Source organism: Pongo abelii, chromosome 7 (assembly GCF_028885655.2).
Source record: "Pongo abelii isolate AG06213 chromosome 7, NHGRI_mPonAbe1-v2.0_pri, whole genome shotgun sequence".
Classification (NCBI taxonomy): domain Eukaryota; kingdom Metazoa; phylum Chordata; class Mammalia; order Primates; family Hominidae; genus Pongo; species Pongo abelii.
In genome coordinates, this window is record NC_071992.2 from 28,189,948 (window position 1) to 28,211,629 (window position 21,682).

General features: G+C 36.1%; 1 protein-coding gene across 3 annotated transcripts in view; it reads left to right on the top strand.

The window, feature by feature from the left end:
* The window catches only part of PPP2R2A (protein phosphatase 2 regulatory subunit Balpha), a 79,698-nt gene that overhangs the window by 47,520 nt on the left and 10,496 nt on the right, over positions 1 to 21,682 (top strand). The window contains exons 3-5 of one of the 3 annotated variants that reach the window (XM_009243640.3): positions 624 to 721; positions 15,625 to 15,790; positions 21,338 to 21,450. In XM_009243640.3, coding sequence (XP_009241915.1) covers positions 624 to 721; positions 15,625 to 15,790; positions 21,338 to 21,450 — 377 coding nt within the window. Of the gene's footprint in view, positions 1 to 623; positions 722 to 1,612; positions 1,686 to 15,624; positions 15,791 to 21,337; positions 21,451 to 21,682 lie in introns of those variants that run through there. The other 2 variants (XM_024250918.3, XM_054561365.1) reach the window with 2 other exon arrangements.

The window sequence follows — 21,682 nt, forward strand, 5'->3', positions numbered from 1 at the left end:
GCTGGTAGAATCCATGTGACGTAGCTGATTCTAGTGGTCCTGCAGTGTAGGGGAGCTGGAGGAGCCGTGCACATTGAAGGCACATAGCACGAAGCATTTCTGCTATAAAAAAGCGGGATCTATTTGCAAACATTTGTTTGAAGCTATGATTTTGAATTTATGACTTAAAATTCCATCTAAAAGTATTTTTACATTTAAAATTCCCTCTCCTTGTTAGTAATATGTACCTTTATTATAGATGATTATTTGCATTTGCATAAACAAGCTTATCAAATGTATATAAGAAAATTAGCAAGATAATGTTTAAGGGTGCTATCAGAATGATTCACAAATTGTTGATTTCTTTGCATTCACAAATTTAGTGAAATGTTAAACTATTATTTGTTGTATTCTCTGTTAAAATAGTTTCATACTGGTTTATTCTGAGGAGAATTTTTATTAGTGGATCAAAATATTTATGAAAGAACTTTAGATTCATGTTATTTCTGATGGGTGGTTGATGTACTTCAAAGATATACTTACTTCATAGACTTGGAATGTTTGGGAAAACATGCTAAGTTCTGAAACTAGTGAGTCGGGAAAGAAAAACTAATATCTTTTTTTGTTTTGTCTCAATTATACAGCAGATATAATTTCTACAGTAGAATTTAATCATTCTGGAGAATTACTAGCAACAGGAGATAAAGGTGGTAGAGTCGTCATCTTTCAACAAGAGCAGGAGGTAAGTGTTTAAAGTTTATTGTCTAAATTTCAGTTTGATCTTAGGACTAGAGCTTGTGTTGCACTGGAGAATCTCATCAGAGGATGTTGGAATTTTAAAAGAAGTGTGTGTTTATTGAATACAATGTCCAATATATAGACAGCTCTGGTTCTCTTAGCTTTGTATGTGTGCATGTGTGTACATGAGCGTATGTTGTTTTGGTTTAAAAACATAACACTAATTGTAAAAATACTTGATTAGAGAAGGGGGTGGAAAGTGATGGAATAATCCAAGATTTTAACGGTTTTGAAGCCTTGGCCCTTCATTATAATTTTTCCTTTGAAACTTCGTAAAGCAAAGTTGCTTTGACTTCTTCTCAATGCTTGGTTTACTTTGTACAATTGAGGGGTGAGAGGCTAGTTTAAAGAAAAAGAAGCTCAATTATTTTGATGTCAGTTCATACTAATACAATGATTTAAATGACAGTTGCATGTACATGCATGTAAAGTAATTTAAAAGTGCAGTGCTAGCTTTTTGAAGAAAGAGAAAATTGCAGAATCGGTAATTAAAGTGGGCTTTTGTTTGTTTTTCTTACAACTTAGGCACACTTCTAAATTTAATTGACCAGATTTCTCACTAAAAATTTTTTGCTAAACAAAATTTGTCACACTTGGTTTTTTCTTTCATTCTCTCCTTCCATTTGTAGATCAGCGTTTAACCATTAAAATCAGTTGTTTTGAAACATTCTGCCCCTATTTGTAATATATTTAAAAAGTTTAAGTAATGTGGATAAATTGCAGGGTTTTACAAATACATGTCTAAATCATAACACAGAGTTAGGTTTTAAAGGATTGTGAAATTCCTTAAATAAGCAAAGAATCTAGTAATAATACTACTACTTTGCACTTCTATAGCGCCTTTGACCTGAGGATCTCAAAGTGCTTTACAAACACTAATGAATTAATCCTCACAACACCCCAGTGAGGTAGGTAATTTAATTTTAAAAGAAATGATTAATAGTGTCTGATTAGAAGATGCACAAACACTAAATATGTCTTTTATTATTATTATTATTTTTTTTTTGGTTGGAAGAAAATATGAAAATAAGACTCAAGCTTTGCTTGACAAAGAATGGTCTCGTGGGAAGTGGGGGGCTAAATCAGTTTTCTGTTTTTAAGTAGCCAAAATCTTGACCATAAGAATCTTGACATACTTAGAGTTGACATGGAACCTTACATTATAATTTCATTATAATTTCCCTTTATTTACTAACGGGAAAGTCAATATATAAATAGATTACTTTATTACTTAGTGGCAGAACTAACAAGCAGAACCTGAACTTTTGACATGTCGTTTTTCAGTGTTCTTTGCTGTTTTTCATGCTAGATTAACATGTGAAAAAATGTGAAAGTTTTTTTCTAGAGTTTAGAGCAGACCTTCCCATAGGTGTTCTCTGCCCTTGAATGTATTTTTTACTGAAAGTTATTGACTCTCTACACTTTACTTTTATTTTAAAGAAAAGTGTTTGAGAAAAACTCGTAAAAATTGATTTTCCCTAGGCTTAACATTCTGAGGGTTTCAGAAAGTCTTCATTTTTAATGAGGGCATTGTGTCATTGTCAATTCTAAAATACAAGTTTGTCAATTAAAAGCTAATTTGGAAGTATTTTGCCTGAGAATGAAGTCATTTTCATCTCCTGTGGTCGTTTGTTGTCCAAGTCAAAATCAAGTGTGGAAAAAATGGCTGAAAATTTTTTTAATTGGGGGAAATGTTTGCTTTAATATGGGTTTAGTAATGTAGTCAGAGTATTAGTATTTAGTATTTTCCTAAAGGGGCTGTTAGTAATGCATTAATTTGTAATTAAATTCCAAATTTAATAGTTACTGAAATTACTCATTCACTTGTATTAGAAAATAAGACAAAATTATTTTAAAGATAATCATTTCCCATGATTCTTTTCTGAAATCCCACTGAAGATTCTAAAGTGCTAGTATTTTAACTACATTTTCTTGTAAGAAGAAATGAGCAGAATAACTTTCTGAGAAGGGCCATTGATAGGAAAAATAGGACCTCCTTTTCATGTGTCTCATTCTTAACTGTATTTAAGAATTCAAGACGGAGAGTTTTGTAGAAACTCAGTAACATGTCTTTTGAGAATTACTTAGTGGTGTAAATATCAGCATGTTTTTAAGTGATAAAGTAAAGATGATGATGGTGATTGACTCTTCACTCCTGAAACTTGATCTTGACTATTAATTTGGTGTGTTTTGCCTATTTAATTTTCTACATTTTAAAGCCCTGTCTTATATTAGAGTTTCTAATACAGTGTTGTCTTCAGAATCTATGTCATTGGTCATAAATATGTATACTTGACAGTTAGAGGCACCGTTGTTTCAATACCTACTGTAATTGGATGAGATTTTATGAATTCACATCTAGAGGCACGTTTGTTTCAATACGTAATGTAATTGAATGAGATTTTATGAATTCACATGTATATATCTGTAAGATAGTGTTACAGTTTGAAAAGTGAAAGAAATAGTCCTTTCCTAATTTGTAGATAGAATCCAAATTATTTAAGAAGGTTATATTGCTTCATTTAGTAGCAAAAATCAGATTAGGATTTGGGTCTCCAATTTTCAATCCAACTGTATTATATGTTCATTCCAGAGTACACTGGTGCCTAATGTTTCTTAGACTCTGATAATGGTGCTAGCGCTAGCCTTGTTTGCAGAATACACTGGCATTTGATCTATTGTGGCTTTATTCTCTTACCTAGTGGCAGGGTTCCTTCTTAAACTTGACTTTACTGGAGACCAAAATATCTCCACCCACTCATTTTTATTGTCTTTGCTTGGAAGAAGAAAAGATCATATAACGCAACAGAGAACTTGGCACATCAGACTTTGACATCTGTAACCCCTCATGTCTGCCTCATTTATTTTACCTTTCAGAAGTAGCTAGTCTCCTTCCTGTGATCCAGGCGGGTATCTCTGTCCTCTTGCTGCCTGTCCATTTATTCCCCAAACATAACATAAAGAAACTGAGTGGTCATTCAGAGGCTCTTCATTTGGTTTGAGTATCTTTCAGGCTGATAATTGTTTAATATTTTTAGCTGTCATTTAATAGCATTGTTATAACTAATATATTTGTATAGGTATTCTCCTACACAGAATCTCTGCTGTAGAATCAGGGCATCTAAAGAAATTGAGGCACACAAGTAAAGTGATTTCCCTGATGGAACCACAGCCATCATGTGATCAGTAAGAGTCCAAAATTCTGATAACAAATCCGGCGTTCTTTATAGCATGACCTGATACAAGTGACCCATGTTATTTTTATAGCTTCTAATAGCTTTTGACAGCAAAGTAAATGATAGGGTATATTCTTTTTGTTAATGAAAATATTAATACAGGGTTTTGAGGGGAAGAGTCCAAACAGCTATTAAAGTGGATAATGATGTTCTCTAGGTTTTAGGGATTTTTGTTGTTTCCATGGGTGCTCAAATCAGGTGATTAGCAGTTGTCAAAGTAGCTAGTTTCCTACTGACTTGGGTTGCTCAGACCTTCAGTTTTTCTGAGACTTTGTGATGTACCCTGTAAGGTAGTGTGGGTGTGTGGGTGCTGGGTTAAAGGGACAGCCAAGGCAGAAGGTGAGGAGGGAGGTTGTACCTCTTTCCACTTCTTCTTATAATCTTTCTAGGTTGGTATGGGACCTTCGATTTTTGTTTTCTAGGGCTGCTGGTAACTTTCTTGGATTTCATACCCTCTGGCTTTTTTTATTCTTAATGTGGTATTCCCAAAATTCCTTAACAGGATACAGAAGAAACCTTAAAAAGCATGCTTTTCACAAAAGAGGGATAGTATTGTTAATATGATAGTATTCTCTTTCTAAATTATATATGCCTCAAAATGTTTGCATGTATTTAAAATGCAGATTTCTGGGTTGGGGGCCACAGCTGATGCCTGTAATCCCAACACTTTGGGAGGCTGAGGCAGGTGGATCACTTAAGGGCAGGCTGGCCAACATAGTGAAACCCTGTATCTAATAAAAATACAAAAATTAGCTGATCCTGGTGGCACATACCTGTAATCCCAGCTATGTGACTGAAGTATGAGGATCACTTGAACCTAGGAGGTGGAGGTTGCAGTGAGCTGAGATGGTGCCTTTGCACTTCAGCCTGGGCAACAGAGTGAGACTGTCTCAAAAACTAATAATAAAAAATAAATAAAATAAAATGCAGATTTCTATCCTGCTCCTCAAGATTACTAAATCAGAATATGTATGTATATGGTGCCTTCATAGAATGTAAGAGCTAAAATTTATAGAGCTTTCTAGGGATTCTTAACTTTTTTGTTGTCGTCCCATGGATTCCTTTGATAGCTGGTAGATCCTGTAGACTTCTCAGATTTTTTTTTTTTTTTTTTTTTGTGAGACGGAGTCTCGCTCTGTCGCCCAGGCTGGAGTGCAGTGGCACGATCTCAGCTCACTGCAGCCTCCGCCAGCAGGGTTAAAGCAGTTCTCCTGCCTCAGCCTCCTAAGTAGCTGGGACTACAGGTGCACACCACCACACCCGGCTAATTTTTGCATTTTTGGTAGAGATGGGTTTTCACCATATTGGCCAGGATGATCTCGATCTCCTGACCTCGTGATCCACCCGCCTCGTGATCCACCCACCTCGGCCTCCCAGAGTGCTGAGCATGAGCCGCTGAGCATGAGCCACCGCGCCTGGCCAGAATGTTTTAATTGCGTAAAATATTTAAGATTATAAAGGTTGAAATAATTTACCAAAATACTCATAATTGAGTAATGTATGTTTTAAGTGGATAACAGCTGGATTATGACATTAAAATGTCATTTCTGTGTGCAGAGTCACAAGAATTGCTAATACTATATGCAGTGTGTTACCTGTGCCCATAATCAAAAGAAATGCTGAAATTTAGCTGGAGGTTAGTGAAAATAAATGTGTACATTTTTCCCTCCATCCAGGCTTACAAAATCCCTGGGTTCTGTCATTGGACCCTTGTGTCCATGAGCCCTCAATTTTTAACCCCTGGTAGTGCAGTCTCCTTTTGCCAGCTGGGGGCCCAGGTACCAGATTACCCATCCAAAGTCATACAGTTAATAAGGAAGTGATCCCTTACTGCAGAAGCCACACATCCTGATTTCTGCTGCATGGCTTTGCCCACTCTGACCTGGATATAGTAGCAGCAGTTTATGTGCTAGGACCCCTGCCAAGATCCCTAAATCTTACTTAGTCGTCACAGCAAAATAACAAAGATGTATGTATGTTTACTATATCTTGATGTATTACAGATTATAAATAAAATGAGATTTAGAGAGGATAAGTAACATTTCCAAGATCACCCTGCTAGGTAAGTGGGTAAAAGCTAATTCTGTATAAATTTGGATGAGTATTCACAATGCTGGCTATTGATATTAAAATGAAAAAAAAAAAAAACTTTAATCGTGTTTGGTGTAATGAGCCTAATTGTTAGAAATCACACAGGAAAATCAGTCTCATTACTTTATACCTAATGAGGAAAGTACGTGATCCTTAGACTTTTTAATATGAGCTATTGAGTGATCTGTTTTCTGTCATAGGTGTTAGAGGGGAAAATGGACTGAGAGTTGAACAGCCTTGGTTCTAGTCCTGGTATTCATTCATGCATTTGCCCAGCCATCTCTTCTTGTTCAGCCTTTTAGTGTCCAGATTTCTGTCCAGACTGCCATCAGATTCTTGTCAGCTACCTGTTAATCTTTTGGGGCTCCTTAGGGTATTACATTTTCCAAAAGCAAAATATCATGTATTTTAAATATTTAAAATATTGGCTCAATTATTTACCCGTTGAGCAGAAATTTGAATTAACCATATTTCTTATACAGGTTGAGTATCCCTTATCTGAAATTGGAACCAGAAGTGTTTCAAATTTCAGATGTTTTCAGATTTTGGAATATGCGCATGTGTACATAATGAGCTCTATTGGGGATGGGACCCAAGTCCTAAACACAGAATTCATTTGTTTCATATACGCCTTATACACATGACCTGAAGGTAATTATACAACATTTTAAATAATTTGTGCATGAAACACAGTTTTGACTGTGACCCATCACATGAGGCCAGGTGTGAAATTTTCCACTTGTGTCATGTTGACAGTAAAAGTTTCTAATTGTGGAGCATTTTGGGTTTCAGATTTTCATATTAGGTATGCTCAACCTATCCCAAGAAATTCTCCACCAAAAACAACTCCAAATCTATGAAATTAATAATGCCCAGTAATTTTGGAATTAATTATTAAATTAATTAATAAACTTGGAATTTATTTACCTTCTTCCCGTGCTCTCCCTAGCCTCACACATATAAAACATTTCATTGTATTCTTATTATTAATAATTTTTCCCTCTTAATTATAAATTCATTATGCTCTATGTAGATAATTTAGTAAATATGGATAAGTGGCAAAGAATGCATGTATAACCCCACCAAACAAAAATAAGAACTTTTGGTATATACCAAAGGCCTGTCTTTCTAAATATCTGATTATAAATTTAGGGTTGTATGATTTTTTTTCTCACATACTGTATAGTGAATACCTTTTCATGTCATTCAGTTTTCTGTATCACCATCTCTGTAATGACATGACATGACATAATTATGTTTATTTGATCTAGTCTCTATTGTTAGATTCCTAGATTGTTTATTTCTGCCTCTTTTTTCAGGGTGGGGAGGTGAGAGACTGCCCCTTTGCAGTTACTGTGTTTTTCCTTCTTTCCAAAGAAATAAAAGTAGCAACTTGGTGATTAAAAATACATTTTCATTGGATTTTGGTTTTACTTTACCCCTTAATACTCCCAATAATTAAAGCATCTTTAATAACCACACCTAGCTGGTTATTACATTATTTATTGAAATTTTTTCACATGGATTTAAAATGCACATTAGATCAGTCATCTGCAGAGTTGTGTCTAGACTTCACTGTATTTTAGCTTTTGAAAGTCTTATTCAAGGATGATGAACTCTACTAGTCTTTCTACTTTATTCGTTCCTTCTTACAGTTGAGTTGTATAGATAGGTTTTGAAATGTATTGAAATTGGGTTCTTTCTCAAATATCCCTCTCTATACCCTTTCAAAGTAAATACTTGATCAGAATAGATGTTGTTGCAGATTTCTTAGTGTCTAGTTATTAAGAAGGATTTGACTTGTGCCTTTACAAAGGGGAATTTTCTAGCGAACTTCATCTGTAGTCAATTTATTGGGGGTATGGAGGACTTTCTTATTAGAATGTTACCAGTGGAAAGGACATTGAAGACTATCTGGTCCGATCTTATTTGTTATTTCTCCAATTTGAGGCACAGAGAAGAGTCTGAAATCAGGCGCCTCAAGTGCCAGGGCGTCATGCATTTACCTACATCATGTTGTTTCTAAATGATAGGATTTGCACTTGATCCTTATCTGGAAGAGAAACTAATATTTGAACTTTACTCGCTTTTACATTAAATTCCCAAAATTATCCTGTCCTGAGAGAATAAATTGTATTTAACACATGAAGAAAACGTGATCCAGGGGATTGTTATATTTTATGAACTTCAAAGGGAAAGAGACACAATAGTAAAATGAATCTTTTTTTTTTTTTTAATCTAACACCAGGTAGGGTTCATCTGAATCTTCTCTCAGAGAGAAACCAACTCCTTAAGGGTCCAAGTAGATTGAAATTCCATTTTGAGAGAAACAAGGTTGGAGAGCCTTGAGATCTGCCTCCATTCCTTGGTTGCTGATAGAACTGGGGAAGAGCGCTAGCATCTGAGCAAGGCACAGTTTTCGTGTGGGGTGTTTGTGTGTGTCCACGTGCGTGTGCATGTAGGGTTTTTTTTTTTTTTTCCGTTCCTTTCAGTAATGTGTAAAATGTAGAATAAATAAGCATTCCTCCTATGTAACTTTATCACTTAATCTGTAGCATAGTTTAGAACAGATATTCTAGCTAGTTTGATAATCTGAGTGAAAGCACTTTAACAACTTTAGATTTTAAAGCATTGTATTAATTGTATTTTATGCATTTCCTTTAAATTTTATTTGACTATCTTATAGACAAATAATAATGCTACTTGATTTGACTTTCTAATTGTTTCAACCAGGTATCCTTCATTCAGATATCTCGCCCACTATATTGTTGTTTTTTTGATAGGATATTGTGACTGATATGCTTCCAAATTGCACTTAGTATATTAGTACATAATAGGCACTCAGTGAATGAGTATTAACTTACTGAATATAATTTAATAAGGCCTTGCAAAATCTTGAAGTACTCCATGACTATCATTATCATTAGTTTAGAGAAAGTTTTGAGATTTCTCTTGTGTTTATTTCATCAAATGACTTGTATTTTGCTTTATTCTAGAAAGTTCCCCATATTTTCTCAATGTGTTGAGAGTAGTTATCAGATATCATTTAATTTTGTTTTGTACCATTTCTGCCACTGTCCCTGAATGGCCATTTCACAAGACACTGATTCTTTTAAAATACTTTTATACTGCTATAAAATATAAAACAAATGACTGCTTACACTACATAGAAGATGAACATTAATAAACAGTAAGTTTTAGTAGGGTTCTATTTGGAGGCTTAAAAATATTCATTTATTTTCTGTTATATGAGATCAAAGTAAAATACATTTAATATTTTCTTAAATTTTTAAATTTTTTTCATGGAACAAAGTAAATATTTCCTACATTTTTGCAGAGTTTCATTTAAGGAAGGAGAAAGTTAGTACAGGTTGAGCATTCCTAACTCAAAATCCAAAGTATTCCAAAATTGGAGACATATCGAGTGCTGATGTGATAGCACAAGTGGAAAATTCCCCTGGCCTCATGTGATGGGTCACAGTCAAAACTTTGTTGCATGCACAAAACTAATTAAAATGCTGTATGAAATTACTTTCAGGCTATATGTATAAGGTGTATACAAAACCACTGAATTTCGTATTTAGACTTGTGTCCCCTCCCTAAGATAATATCATGTATATATAAATATTCCAAAATAGGGGAAAAAATGTGAAATCTGAAACACTTCTGGTCCCAAGCATCTTGGATAAGGGATACTCAGCATGTAAAAGCACAATGGAGTTACTTATATTTAGAAGTAGCTGTTGCAAAATGTTAAGTGAAATTCTTTCATAAGTTTGCCCTTAACTCTTGACTATTCTTAGTATGTTTATTGTAGAAAATATGAAAAATGTTTGTCATTTCCACAAAGAATAAAATCAGAATCATCCCATAACAGGAATGAAGAATGAAGACGTGTGTGTGTGTGTGTGTGTGTGTGTGTGGGTGTGGTTTTCTCAGGGATTTTTGTTTTGTTTTACAGAATGAGACTCATGTTGTACATATCACTTTGTAATGTTTACTTGTATGTACTGTCAGTGTTTTCTCAGGTTGAAATACAGCCTCCCACTCAGGGAGATGAAGAGACTGTTGGAACCATTGAGTAGAAAGGGGCACTTGAATAGTCGGGAAGAACGTACTCCATCTTATAACTTAGGTGACAAGGTTCAATAAACTTGCGGCTTGTGGGAACAGCTTATACTTCTACCAGTAGTATGTGACTTTGCCTTTCTGTCACCAAAACAATGGTCATTACCACATTTTTAATTTTTTGTTCATTTAAGGGAAAATAATATTGCTTAGTTTTGGTGGGTGGGTAGATGTGTGTGTATGTGTGTTTTGTTGGGGATTTTTGTTTTGTTTTACAGAATGAGACTCATGTTGTACGTATCACTTTGTAATGTTTAGTTGTATGTACTGTCAGTGTTTTCTCAGGTTGAAATACTGCCTCCCAGTTAGGGAGATGAAGAGACTGTTGGAACCGTTGATTGGGTTACCTCCACCTTGTGGCTCTTGAATAAAGCTGTAATGGGCATGGCTGTCCAAACACCTCTCTGAGGTCCCATTTTCAGTTCTTTGGGATAAAATCCAGAAGTGGGATTGCTGGATTATATGGTAGTTCTATTTTTAGCTTTTTTGAGGAATCTCCACATTGTTTTCCATAGTGGCTGCAACATATGTGTGGTATATATTTTAAAATGTTTATTTAAATATACACTGAAAAGTACATAAAACACTAGCAGATTATTACATAGCAAACATTTAGGTCCAGAAATAGAACTTCCCACGCTTCCACAAACCCTTCTCTTTTCCCTTCCTCTCCTTTATGAGCCTGTCTTACTACGATTATTTTGGCCTGTAGTTTTAGAACTTTGGATAGATGGAATCCACAGTTTATCCATTGTGAGTAATGTTGCTATGAACATTCTTACTCATGTTTTTTGCTGTACAGTCATGAGTAGAAATATTATGCCCATAGGGTAGACATTCACTGTTAGCAGACATCACAGTAAAAAGTTCTGCTAATTTTATTCTTGTGAACAGTATATAAATTTTATGGCTGTTCTACATCTTTGCCAGTGCTTTGTGTTGTATTATCAGTCTTTTAAAATTTAACACTTTGTGGGTATGAATTAAGTTTGTATTTACTGTTTGTTTGTTTTTTGTTTTGAGACGAAGTCTTCTTGCTTTTTCACCCAGGCTGGAATGCAGGTGGTGCAATCTTCGCTCACTGCAACCTCCTCCTCCCATCAAGCGATTCTCCTGACTCAGCCTCCCAAGTAGCTGGGATTACAGGCATGCACCACCATGCCCAGTTAAATTTTTGTATTTTTAGTAGAGAGAGAGTTTCACTGTGTTAGCCAGGCAGGTCTCGAACTCGACCTCAGGTGATCTGCCCGCTTCGGCCTCCCAAAGTGCTGGGATTACAGGCGTGAGACATCACGTCCGGCCTTGTACTTACTTTTGTGATTCACATTGAGATTGAGTAGTTGTGTTGTTTTGAGACAGGGTGTTTCTGTGTTGCCCAGGTTGGAGTGTGCAGTGGTGCGCTTACAGCTCACTGCAGCCTCAAAGTACTGGACTCAAGTGATCCTTCCCACTTCACCCTCCCCAGTAGCTGAGACTATAGGCGTGCACTGCCACACTTGACTAATTTTTTTTTCTCTCTCTTTTTTTGGTAGGGATGGTCTCACTGTGTTGCTGATCTTGAACTCCTGACCTCAAGCAATCCTCTGTCTTGGCCTCCCAAAGTGTTGGATTACAGGCATGAGCTGCCACTCCTAGCCAGAGCTGCTTTTTATATGTTTATTGGCTATTTGGATGTTATCTTTTGGAAGTGACTATCGAAATCTCTTATAATTTTCTGTGTTGTGTGTCATTTTTCTTACTGATTTGTAGACTTCCTTTACACTTTTTGCAGATGAACTCTTTTTCAGTTACATTTGTTGGAGGAGCCAGGGGCAGTGGCTCACGCCTGTAATCCTAGCACTTTGGGAGGCTGAATTGGTTGGATCACTTGAGCCCAGGAAATCGAGACCAGGCTTGGCAGTATAGCAAGACCCCATCTTTTTTAAAAAACGAAACAAAAAGAAACCCCACACATTTGTTAGAAGTATTTTTCATTCTGCGACTTGCCTTTTCATTTTTTTGAATAGTATATTTTTATAAATAGAGATTATTAATATAATACAGTTGATCAGTATTTTTCTTAGGGTTACTGGTTTTTCTGTCCTGTATAAGAAATACTTTTCAACCCCAAAATCCAGGGAAGACATTTCCATTATCTTTTAGAACTGGATGACTCGTACTGTAGCCACTAGATCCATGTGGCTATTCAAATTAATGGGGAGTTCAGTCCGTTCTCTCTCCCCTACTGCAAGACCCTGTTGCAGTGGTCCCTGTCTCCATGGCCCTCTTTAAATAAAGTCAGCCTTACCACCTTATAGATAAGTAAATAAATAAATTTAAATCATTAAAAATAAATTGTAGAATTAACTTCCTTAGTTGCAGTAGCCACATTTTAGGTGTTCAGTGTGTGCCTAGTGCTCAACATGACTAGTGGCAGCCATACCAGACAACACAGATACAGACTATTTCCATCATTGCAGAAAAGTTCTCTTGGGTCATGTTATCCTAAAACTTAATTATTGTACCTTCACATTTATATCTCTTATTCATCTGTAATCACTTTACAAGTGGTTTAGGGAAGGGGTCGAGCTTCATTTTATTTCCTATGAATAGTCAACCTAACACCATTTAGTGAAAAGACCATCCTTTCCCCATTGCCCAGCAAGGCAACCTTTGTCATCATTTTAGGCCTGTTTCTGGGCCATCTGTTCTGTTTCATTGGCACATTGGTCTATCCTCATGCCAGTACACAGTCTTTATGACTTTGCTTTAAAACTTGGCTATGATGTCCTTTAGTGAATTCTGTTAGCATCTGTGTTGAAAATGTGTGATTTTGGTTTTGTGTCCTGTGTTTGTAATGTATGTAAAGTATGTGACATACCTCATTCTAAGTCCTGCTTTGAAAATCTTTATTGAATACCTGTTATATGTGCCAAGTACTGTTATAGGTGCTGGGGAATAAAGCACATCTAAACTTACTGTAGAAACTTCCATGCAAATAGACTGTATGGTTAGGAAGATGATTCTCATAGTGATCATAAAGGCAAGCAAGAAAAGAGAGGGAGGTGAAAATGCTGTGCAGGTAAAGCCAGTATGAATTGTTGAAGGATGTGTCACAATTCTGTATGACAGTAGGAGAGGTTTTTACAACAAAAACGTTGTGTTTGATTTTGATGCATTCTCATTTGAGTGGCTCAGTGTTGAGTATATGGTTATGTTTCTTTTTATTCAGACTTGCTCACTGTACTTTGTGCAGGGAACAATGCTATCATGATCATTGTAATCTAAACATCCCCTCCCAAAGTGTTAGGAAAAGTCTGCTGCAGCTCTCTGCGGTCTACTGTCAGTTACCACTTGTACCCATCTGTTTTATAGCCTCTTCTGTTTTGTTACTGCTGCTGTCATTTCTGCCATTACTCTTTGTCCTGTGGACTTGTTTTTAAAAGTTCTGTTATGATAATTATAATAAAGTTTCAGGAGAGAGGGGATGCTAGTGCATGTGCTCAGCCTGGCATCTTGAGCTTTTTAGACAGAATTTTCTCCTTTTGTGATACATATATTTATTTCCTGTTGCAAAGAGATGGAGCTTCTCGCAGTCCACTGAAACTGCCATATACCTCTATGATTTTGTTTTTGGATTCTGTAAGATATCATGTTTAGTAGACCCGTGTTGTTGTCCACGAGTCTACAGGAAGATGTTCATGTTCTGTTTCAGAAAATATTTCTGTAGTTTTGTGCTTTTCTTAACTCATCAAATACAATGTGTGGCTTGCCCTTGGCCCTTCATATTGCTTACCTTAATTGTGTAGACCATAACCAGTTTCTACTTTGACTAAAGTTTGACGTACACAAGTTACTTGAACATGGGGATTCTGTCTATCCCTCTATGCCCTAGTGTACATAGTACTATATACTATAGTCTCTTTAAGTGTTAAATGAAAAACCAGTCTAAAACGCAGGATTTATATTAAAAATTGAGTTGCCTGCTTAATGGTATTGTGGTTTCCTTGTAGACTATAATGATAAACTTTGTGAGACTGGGTGAGTCATTTTAGGTAAAAGATTTGTGGAGCTTTAAAGTGATACTGGAGTATTTATATATATTAATGGAATAGGCTGTCTAATTTGGTGTATGGGTATGGTGATGAGACCAAGGCTCTGAGTCTGATTTTTACCCCTTGTGTTTCCCCGATATGTGGATCGTTCTGTGGGATACTGCATTCTTAACACTGGCAGACTTGCCTTCTAATAACTGATACCGCTGTCCAAGGGTTCAAATACAACTATCTATGAATGAACAACCCAGATCATCAGGCTGCTGCAAAAAACAACCCAAAACATAGACTTTCAAGATGATTCAGTGAAGTTTCCTTTTGATATGGAGAATAGTAATAGGCTGTTTTTATTATCAAGAAGTTCTAAACATTTCACTGGGTAACTCACTTTTACTTAAAATAGTTGACTGTCAATAATATCTCATTCTATTTTTTACTTAAACTTTTTCCATAGGTGGTTCTTTGAACTAGACTTTTAAATTTTTTTATGAAAATGTTTTTAATCGTGTGATAATAGGTCAAAAGATGAAATTCTGAATATGATTATAATTCTCACTTTTGCTGAGATATTAATGCTAACCAAAGTAGTTCACAAGTAGTCCCTTTATGAGATAGCTTAAATTATATTTTTTCAAAGTGATACTAAATGAAATTAGTCATCAGTATGTGCCAGGTTCATAAGATGAGAAAGCGAATTTAAGGCGAGTAAGCAGTTGTTGATGGGGGTGCATGGGGCCATTGCTGGGTAGTGCTGAATATGGACTTGATTGGTAGCAAAGCTGTCTGGAACAGTGGTCTTGGGGTGGGAGGTAGGGGTCAAATGGTATCCCTTCTTTTATAAGAGCTCTTTTTTTAAGCTTTCAGCAGCGAAATAATCAAAAGGCAGGCATCAGAAAGGAAAAGGACAATACATCATATTAAATAACAGATTGGGGAGTTGACCCTAAAGTGGGCACAGAAAGAAGGTGTGCCTCATCTAGCTCTTTCTGGGCAAGCCTTTATCATTATTTTTAGATGAACTTCCTTATTATGGGTGCTCAGAGTTTTTTTTCATCAGTATGCCTCTATACCATGAAATACATAAGAGTAAATTAGCAATCAAATTGATCCATATTTAATGTCATTATTTCCCTAATGAATTGAGCTTATTTATTCAGCTTTATTTAGCCTTTTCCCCCCTTAAGTTTTCTCATTTAATCCTTGAAGGCCTTTATAAATATAAAAAACAGAATGTAATTGTATAAAGACACAGCTAATGGGGTATCCAGAATTTGCAGGGTCCTTTGGAATTGATTATATATTTGATTATTTTGAAATATTTTTCAACAGTGGTCCATATATTTTTGTTTTCATTTTAGAACAAAATCCAGTCTCATAGCAGAGGAGAATATAATGTTTACAGCACCTTCCAGAGCCATGAACCAGAGTTTGACTACTTGAAAAGTTTAGAAATAGAAGAAAAGATCAACAAAATTAGGTGGTTACCCCAGAAAAATGCTGCTCAGTTTTTATTGTCTACCAATGGTAAGTATACATATTTTCTTTCCATGTGCCCACTGTGTGTACCTGCTGCACATATCCTGTAGCCTAGGAGAGGAATCATTTAACAGAGATACTTGTAAAAAGGACTTTTCTTTTTCTATACAGAATATAAACTCTACTTTTTTACTGTTCACTTGCAGTTTTTAGATTCTCTGAAAGATTCTCTGATAGCAGTTTTTTGTTTACTACACCCCCAATTTTGTAGTGAAAAGAATAGGCTGCTATACCATTGGATTTAGGTCAGGTACTATTTCTGCCATTTCTCAGTCTTGTAATCTTGGGCAGGTTACTAACACTGAATTGAATTTTCCTCAGCAGCAAACTAGAGATAGCAATTTTTTATTATAGTATTATTATGAATATTAAATAACTTCACATACATCATGAGTGCAAGTGCTCAATAAATGTTAATTTATTCCTCCTTTTTAAGTGTTTCTAAACTCTACACAGAGTATCTCAAACTGCAGATACAAAATACTCAAAGGATGGTCTCCATTCCAGGATACGCTATAGGAGAGCACTTTCTTACTTGACCACCATTAGCATATTGCCTTCTTCCCAGCAATCAACATGGCTGGAAGGAGATTCCTCTCCTACTGTTTACTTGCCAAGGGAACATTTTTTATTGTTTTTTGAGACAATGTCTGTTGCCCAGGCTGGAGTGCATTGGTGTAATCACGGCTCACTGCAGACTCGACCTCCCCACCTCGGTCTCCTGAGTAGCTGGGACCACAGGTGCGTGCCACCACACCCGGCTAATTTTTTAAAAACATTTTTGTAGAGATTGGGTCTCCCTATGTTGCCCAGGCTGGTCTTGAATTCCTGGGCTCAAGTAGTCTGCCCCGCTCAGTCTCCCAAAGTGCTGGGATTACAGGTGTGAGCCACTGTGCCTGGCCCAGGAAAAGTTAAGTGAGGATTAAAAGTTAGTAATGACAGGCCGGGCACGGTGGCTCACGCCTGTAATCCCAGCACTTCAGGAGGCTGAGGCGGGTGGATCACGAGGTCAGGAGATTGAGACCATCCTGGCTAACATGGTGAAACCCCGTCTCTACTAAAAATACAAAAAAATTATCTGGGCGTGGTGGCAGGTGCCTGTAGTTCCAGCTACTGGGGCGGGGGTGCTGAGGCGGGAGAATGGGGTGAACCTGGTAGGCAGAGCTTGCAGTGAGCCAAGGTCACGCCATTGCACTCCAGCCTGAGCGACAGTGCAAGACTGGTCTCAAAAAAAAAAAAAGAAAAGAAAAAAAAAAGTTAGTAATGACTCTACCAGAATTTGAAATCCTTTATGATGAGTTGGGTGCTTTCTCTTTGTTCTTATGAAAAACTTTTTCCTGTGAATTGTTTGGACTTTGTTGGGGTCTTGAGTCTAAAGGGAATCATTAGAGTGACTGAGGAGATACTTTAGTTTCTGGGTAGCTGTAGTCTATAAAAATTTGTGATTAAAACTTTTTTGAGGTTGGTGCTAGGGTGAGGGGAAACCTCCTATTTTCTCATCTCCTCACTATTAATTTAAAAAGCAAATTCTAACACCTAGACCATAAACATTTGCAGAATATATACTTAAATGACTTCGGGGATGAAATGGGGGAAGAAATTCAGCACTTCCTCCATCTAATTAATGCCCCTGGTCCACAGTATGAGTTCTTAGAAATGCTGTTCACAAATGCCTGATGCCATCAGCATTGGCCGCCTCCTGGGTGCCCGTTTTTCTGATCATGAAAGCTTTCCCCAGCCAGTCCATTGAGATTCGTACCCTCTGCCTTCTCTGTTTTCACAATAGACTGCATTCCCCTCTCTTGTCCTTATTAGAAGAAAAATAAACAGAAGTAACTATTTAAAGCCTGTAACTCACAGCACCATGGGTGGAGGGAACAGTTTATTCCTGTCATATGCTAGCTTCTAGTCTTGGGTCAGTTTTAATTTATATGGTAAACTAAGTTATTTCAAATAGCTTCAAATATTTTAGACACTGTTCTTTGGCATCAGATGATACATAATTAAACCATTTATATAATTTCTACTTTTAGAAGTAAATGTTCCTAGGGAAATGTGTTGTTAACATTTTATATATTGGAATATTTTTATGGCAGTTTATTTCTTATAGGGCTACATCAGCTTTCTTATAAAGAGAACTTTTTAAATGTAGGCTGAGGTCAAGAGAATAGTATAATGAAGCCCTGCATGCTCATCATCCACTTCCGACACTCCTCAGTTCATGGCTAATTTGTGTCTCGGATCCTTCCCCTTCCCCTCCTCCTCAGTGTTATTTCGAAGCAAATCCCATTTCAACTTCTATGGATTAAATCTTATTTAAAGACATTAGAGTTTTTAAATAATGCATTTAAAATGCATTGTAGATTTTTGTCTTTTGTTTCTTAATACTAAGTAAAATACAGCTAACTGGGGGCTGCATTTTTTAATGCTAAAATAAGTGCTTAATAATAGAGTCCAATGTGGAAGGATAAAGCAGATTATGAGAATCATATGAACTTTTGTGTCTGGGTATGATGGGAAAAGAATGGGAGGACTAGGACTTGAAGTATATCTGAAAAACTATTTGGAAAGAAGGAAACTTAGAGAAAAATTCAACATCTGTTGATTCTGAGTGATATCTTTTATATTATTTTGTGTATTTTTCTCTTTTTTCTGTGAGTATAGTAACACCGCCCCCCCCACCGCCCCAATGTAATGGGTCTATATAAAAACTACATCTGTGGGAGAATGGTGGAAAATAGTACCAAACTTTCCAGGTTTGATTAACCAAAATCAATCTTATAAAAATATTTGCATTGGCTTTCCATGATCATTATATGAACTGGGTTTCCCAGATCATTTTTACTTAAAGGACATCATAGTCACCTTATAACTTGAGTTAATTTAATGTTCCTTCAAGCATTTTAATTCTCTTTCTCTTTAATCTTCTTTTGCTCCTCTGAATTCTCATTAATTCCTCTACATTGCAGAAACCATGAAACTGACTTGTCAACCATGAGTCTTACATATATGAATAATATAAAGTTCACTCATAAATAGGATGTGTCTTAACAACTTCTTGATAAGTTTTTAGGATCTTACATAAAGCTGCATTCCCACAAAGGAAACGGCAGCGTGGTTTTCCCTGCTCATACCCTCTGCTTGTGGTGAGAGGAACTCTGTTCTTCTGCAGCTTCTCCAATGCTTTAGTTATTTGTTGATAATTCAGGGGAACACCACAGAGTGGTCGTTTTGGAAGGAACAGATATTCTTGAGAATCTAATAACGCCTCCACTGAAAACTGTGTTTTTACATAATCTTACATACAGTTTTAAGGAGTTTGATTATTCTCACATACTTTGTCTTACGGGCCGAAAACTCCAGGTAATAAAATATCACTGCTGTAGAACATAAGGATTCTGATTTTTCAAAAATTTGTCATATTTATTAACATACTGATTTATTTCTTGCCTGCCTTGTCCCCACTGTACTGAAAAATGTATCCTAATTCATATGTGTCCTGTGTTTGTGTTAATGGAAGAACATTTTTTAAAGAGCTTTCTTCCTGTAAACACTATTAGGCACCATAAACTAATTTTATCTCATCTGAAAGTTTCATAAATACATTGTGGTTTCTTTATTTGGGTCTTTAATAAGGAGGATGGATTTAAACAGGCCACAAGACAACTGGACCAGGGGGCGGGGGTGTTGTCATCCTCATCACAAATACTTTGCAAGTATTTAGAACAAATACTTCTCAAAATACAGATTTAGGCTAGGCTCATATCTATCTATAAATTGTATACATATATAAACTAAATAACACATAGAAAATCTGTATGACTGAACTACAAGAAGATTATAAGCAAGGTCACATAGGGCTTAGAAGAAATAATAGATTACAGATTATTAAAGTTAGCAGCTTTTCTCTGTTTATACTTCATCATTGGGAAGGGCATCCTTAGGGGCAACTATCATTCTTCTATACGATACAGAGACTGCCAGGTTAGAGTCACTGGCATCTCTCTGAGTTGTTTTTAACTGTTTTTATAAAATGGCTTTATATACTGTTATAAACAATTTTGTTACACCATTTTGCTTATGAAAGATCGTTAGGAATTTATGCTTTTCTATAAGAAAAAGTGGTATACGATTATAACACTTTTAAATCAACATGCATGAGCCTATAGTGATACAGATAAACAATTGAATGGATAAATGGAGAGAAGGGATGCTTCCCGCAGGAGAATTCTAAATAAGACGTGGATACATACTCTTCCCTACAGGGAGTATAACTTATTTCTCCCTTTAAGTACAGGCTGGATTTAGTGACTCACTTCTAAAGAATAGAATATGGCAAGGGTGAAAGAGTCATTGTATAGTGGAGAAGCCTGGCAAACATTGTCTTAACCAAATGACCCAAGTTAACACCACCAGCTGTAAGGCATGTTGATACCATTCCCTTTGAACAATGCTGTGAGAAGTCACTTCATCTCTCTGTTCTGTTCCTAAAAATCCGTGGTCCCAGTCTGATCATGAGGAAAGAGCAGGCAAATCCAGTTGAGGGATATTCTACAAAGTACCTCACCACCACTACTCGAAACTGTCAAGATCAAGAAAAATGAGAGCCTGAGAAACTTAAAGGCAGAGAGACTGAGGAAACTTGATGACTAAATGCAGTGTTGTTTGAATTCTGAAATAGAAAATGAATGTTAGTGGAAAACCTGGTTAAATCTCCAAATGAAGTCTGTAGTTGAGTTAATAGTAATATACGAAGTCGATGTCTTAGTTTTGACACACGTACCATGGTTGCGTAAGATGTTGACAGAAGAAACTGGGTAAAGGATATATGGAACACTACAATTCTTGTAACTTTTCTGTAAATCTAAACTTATTGTAAAACAAAAGTTTGTTTTTAAACAGATGCCATTTTATATATCCTTGATACCTAGGAATTTAGTTTCTTCTTGAAGGACTTGGGGATGTATGCTTTTAATCAGTTTTCTTCAGGCCCTGTTTCCTACTTTTGAACCCTGATACAAGAGGGGGAAAGGTTTAAAAAGGAGGCATCCAGTCCTATGGAGGCCTCTGTGGAATCTTTGATAGGCTCTGCTAAGAAGTGGGAGCAAGGGAGAGCAGCTTTACTATTTTGATTCTACATAATAGGCAGTCCTAATCAACTTCATTGTTGCCTTTAAATTTTTTAAAATTCAGTATTGAACATGTATGTGTTTACATGTATGTACAGACATGTGTTTGCACACACCACACATGCATATCAAGTTTTTCCCTCTAGCTTTAATTACTTTTAAGGGACAGGGCTGTGACTTGATTTGACTATCACATGGAATTTATATGAGTGCCACCAATCTTTGCACTTTATTTCCATGTGTGTATGTTATTCAGCTGATAATAGGACATTTTTTAGTAAGTTCAGATTAGGGTTTTTTTTTTCATGGAATCCTTTTACGTGAAATATGAAATAGCATATTTTAAATGCCTTAAAATATTTTTCTTCTTCAGTATTTTAAGGACTTTTCTTTATTTTCTTCCCAGATAAAACAATAAAATTATGGAAAATCAGTGAAAGGGACAAAAGACCAGAAGGGTATAACTTGAAAGAGGAAGATGGAAGGTATAGAGATCCTACTACAGTTACTACACTACGAGTAAGTACATAAGAAAAAAATGTCACAGATAGTGCTTGTATTCATATTATATAGCCCAAATCCTGAGCAGAGCTTGAATAGGAATAATTACAGTCTATCTCCCCTTTCCCAATAATTCTGTAATCAGGTAGAACATTGAGTAACTCATTTAAACATAGAAACTGACCTACATAGAGGTCTCACTTTGGCCAGGGACAGAAGCAGGACTCAAGCACAAGACAGTATTTCACGC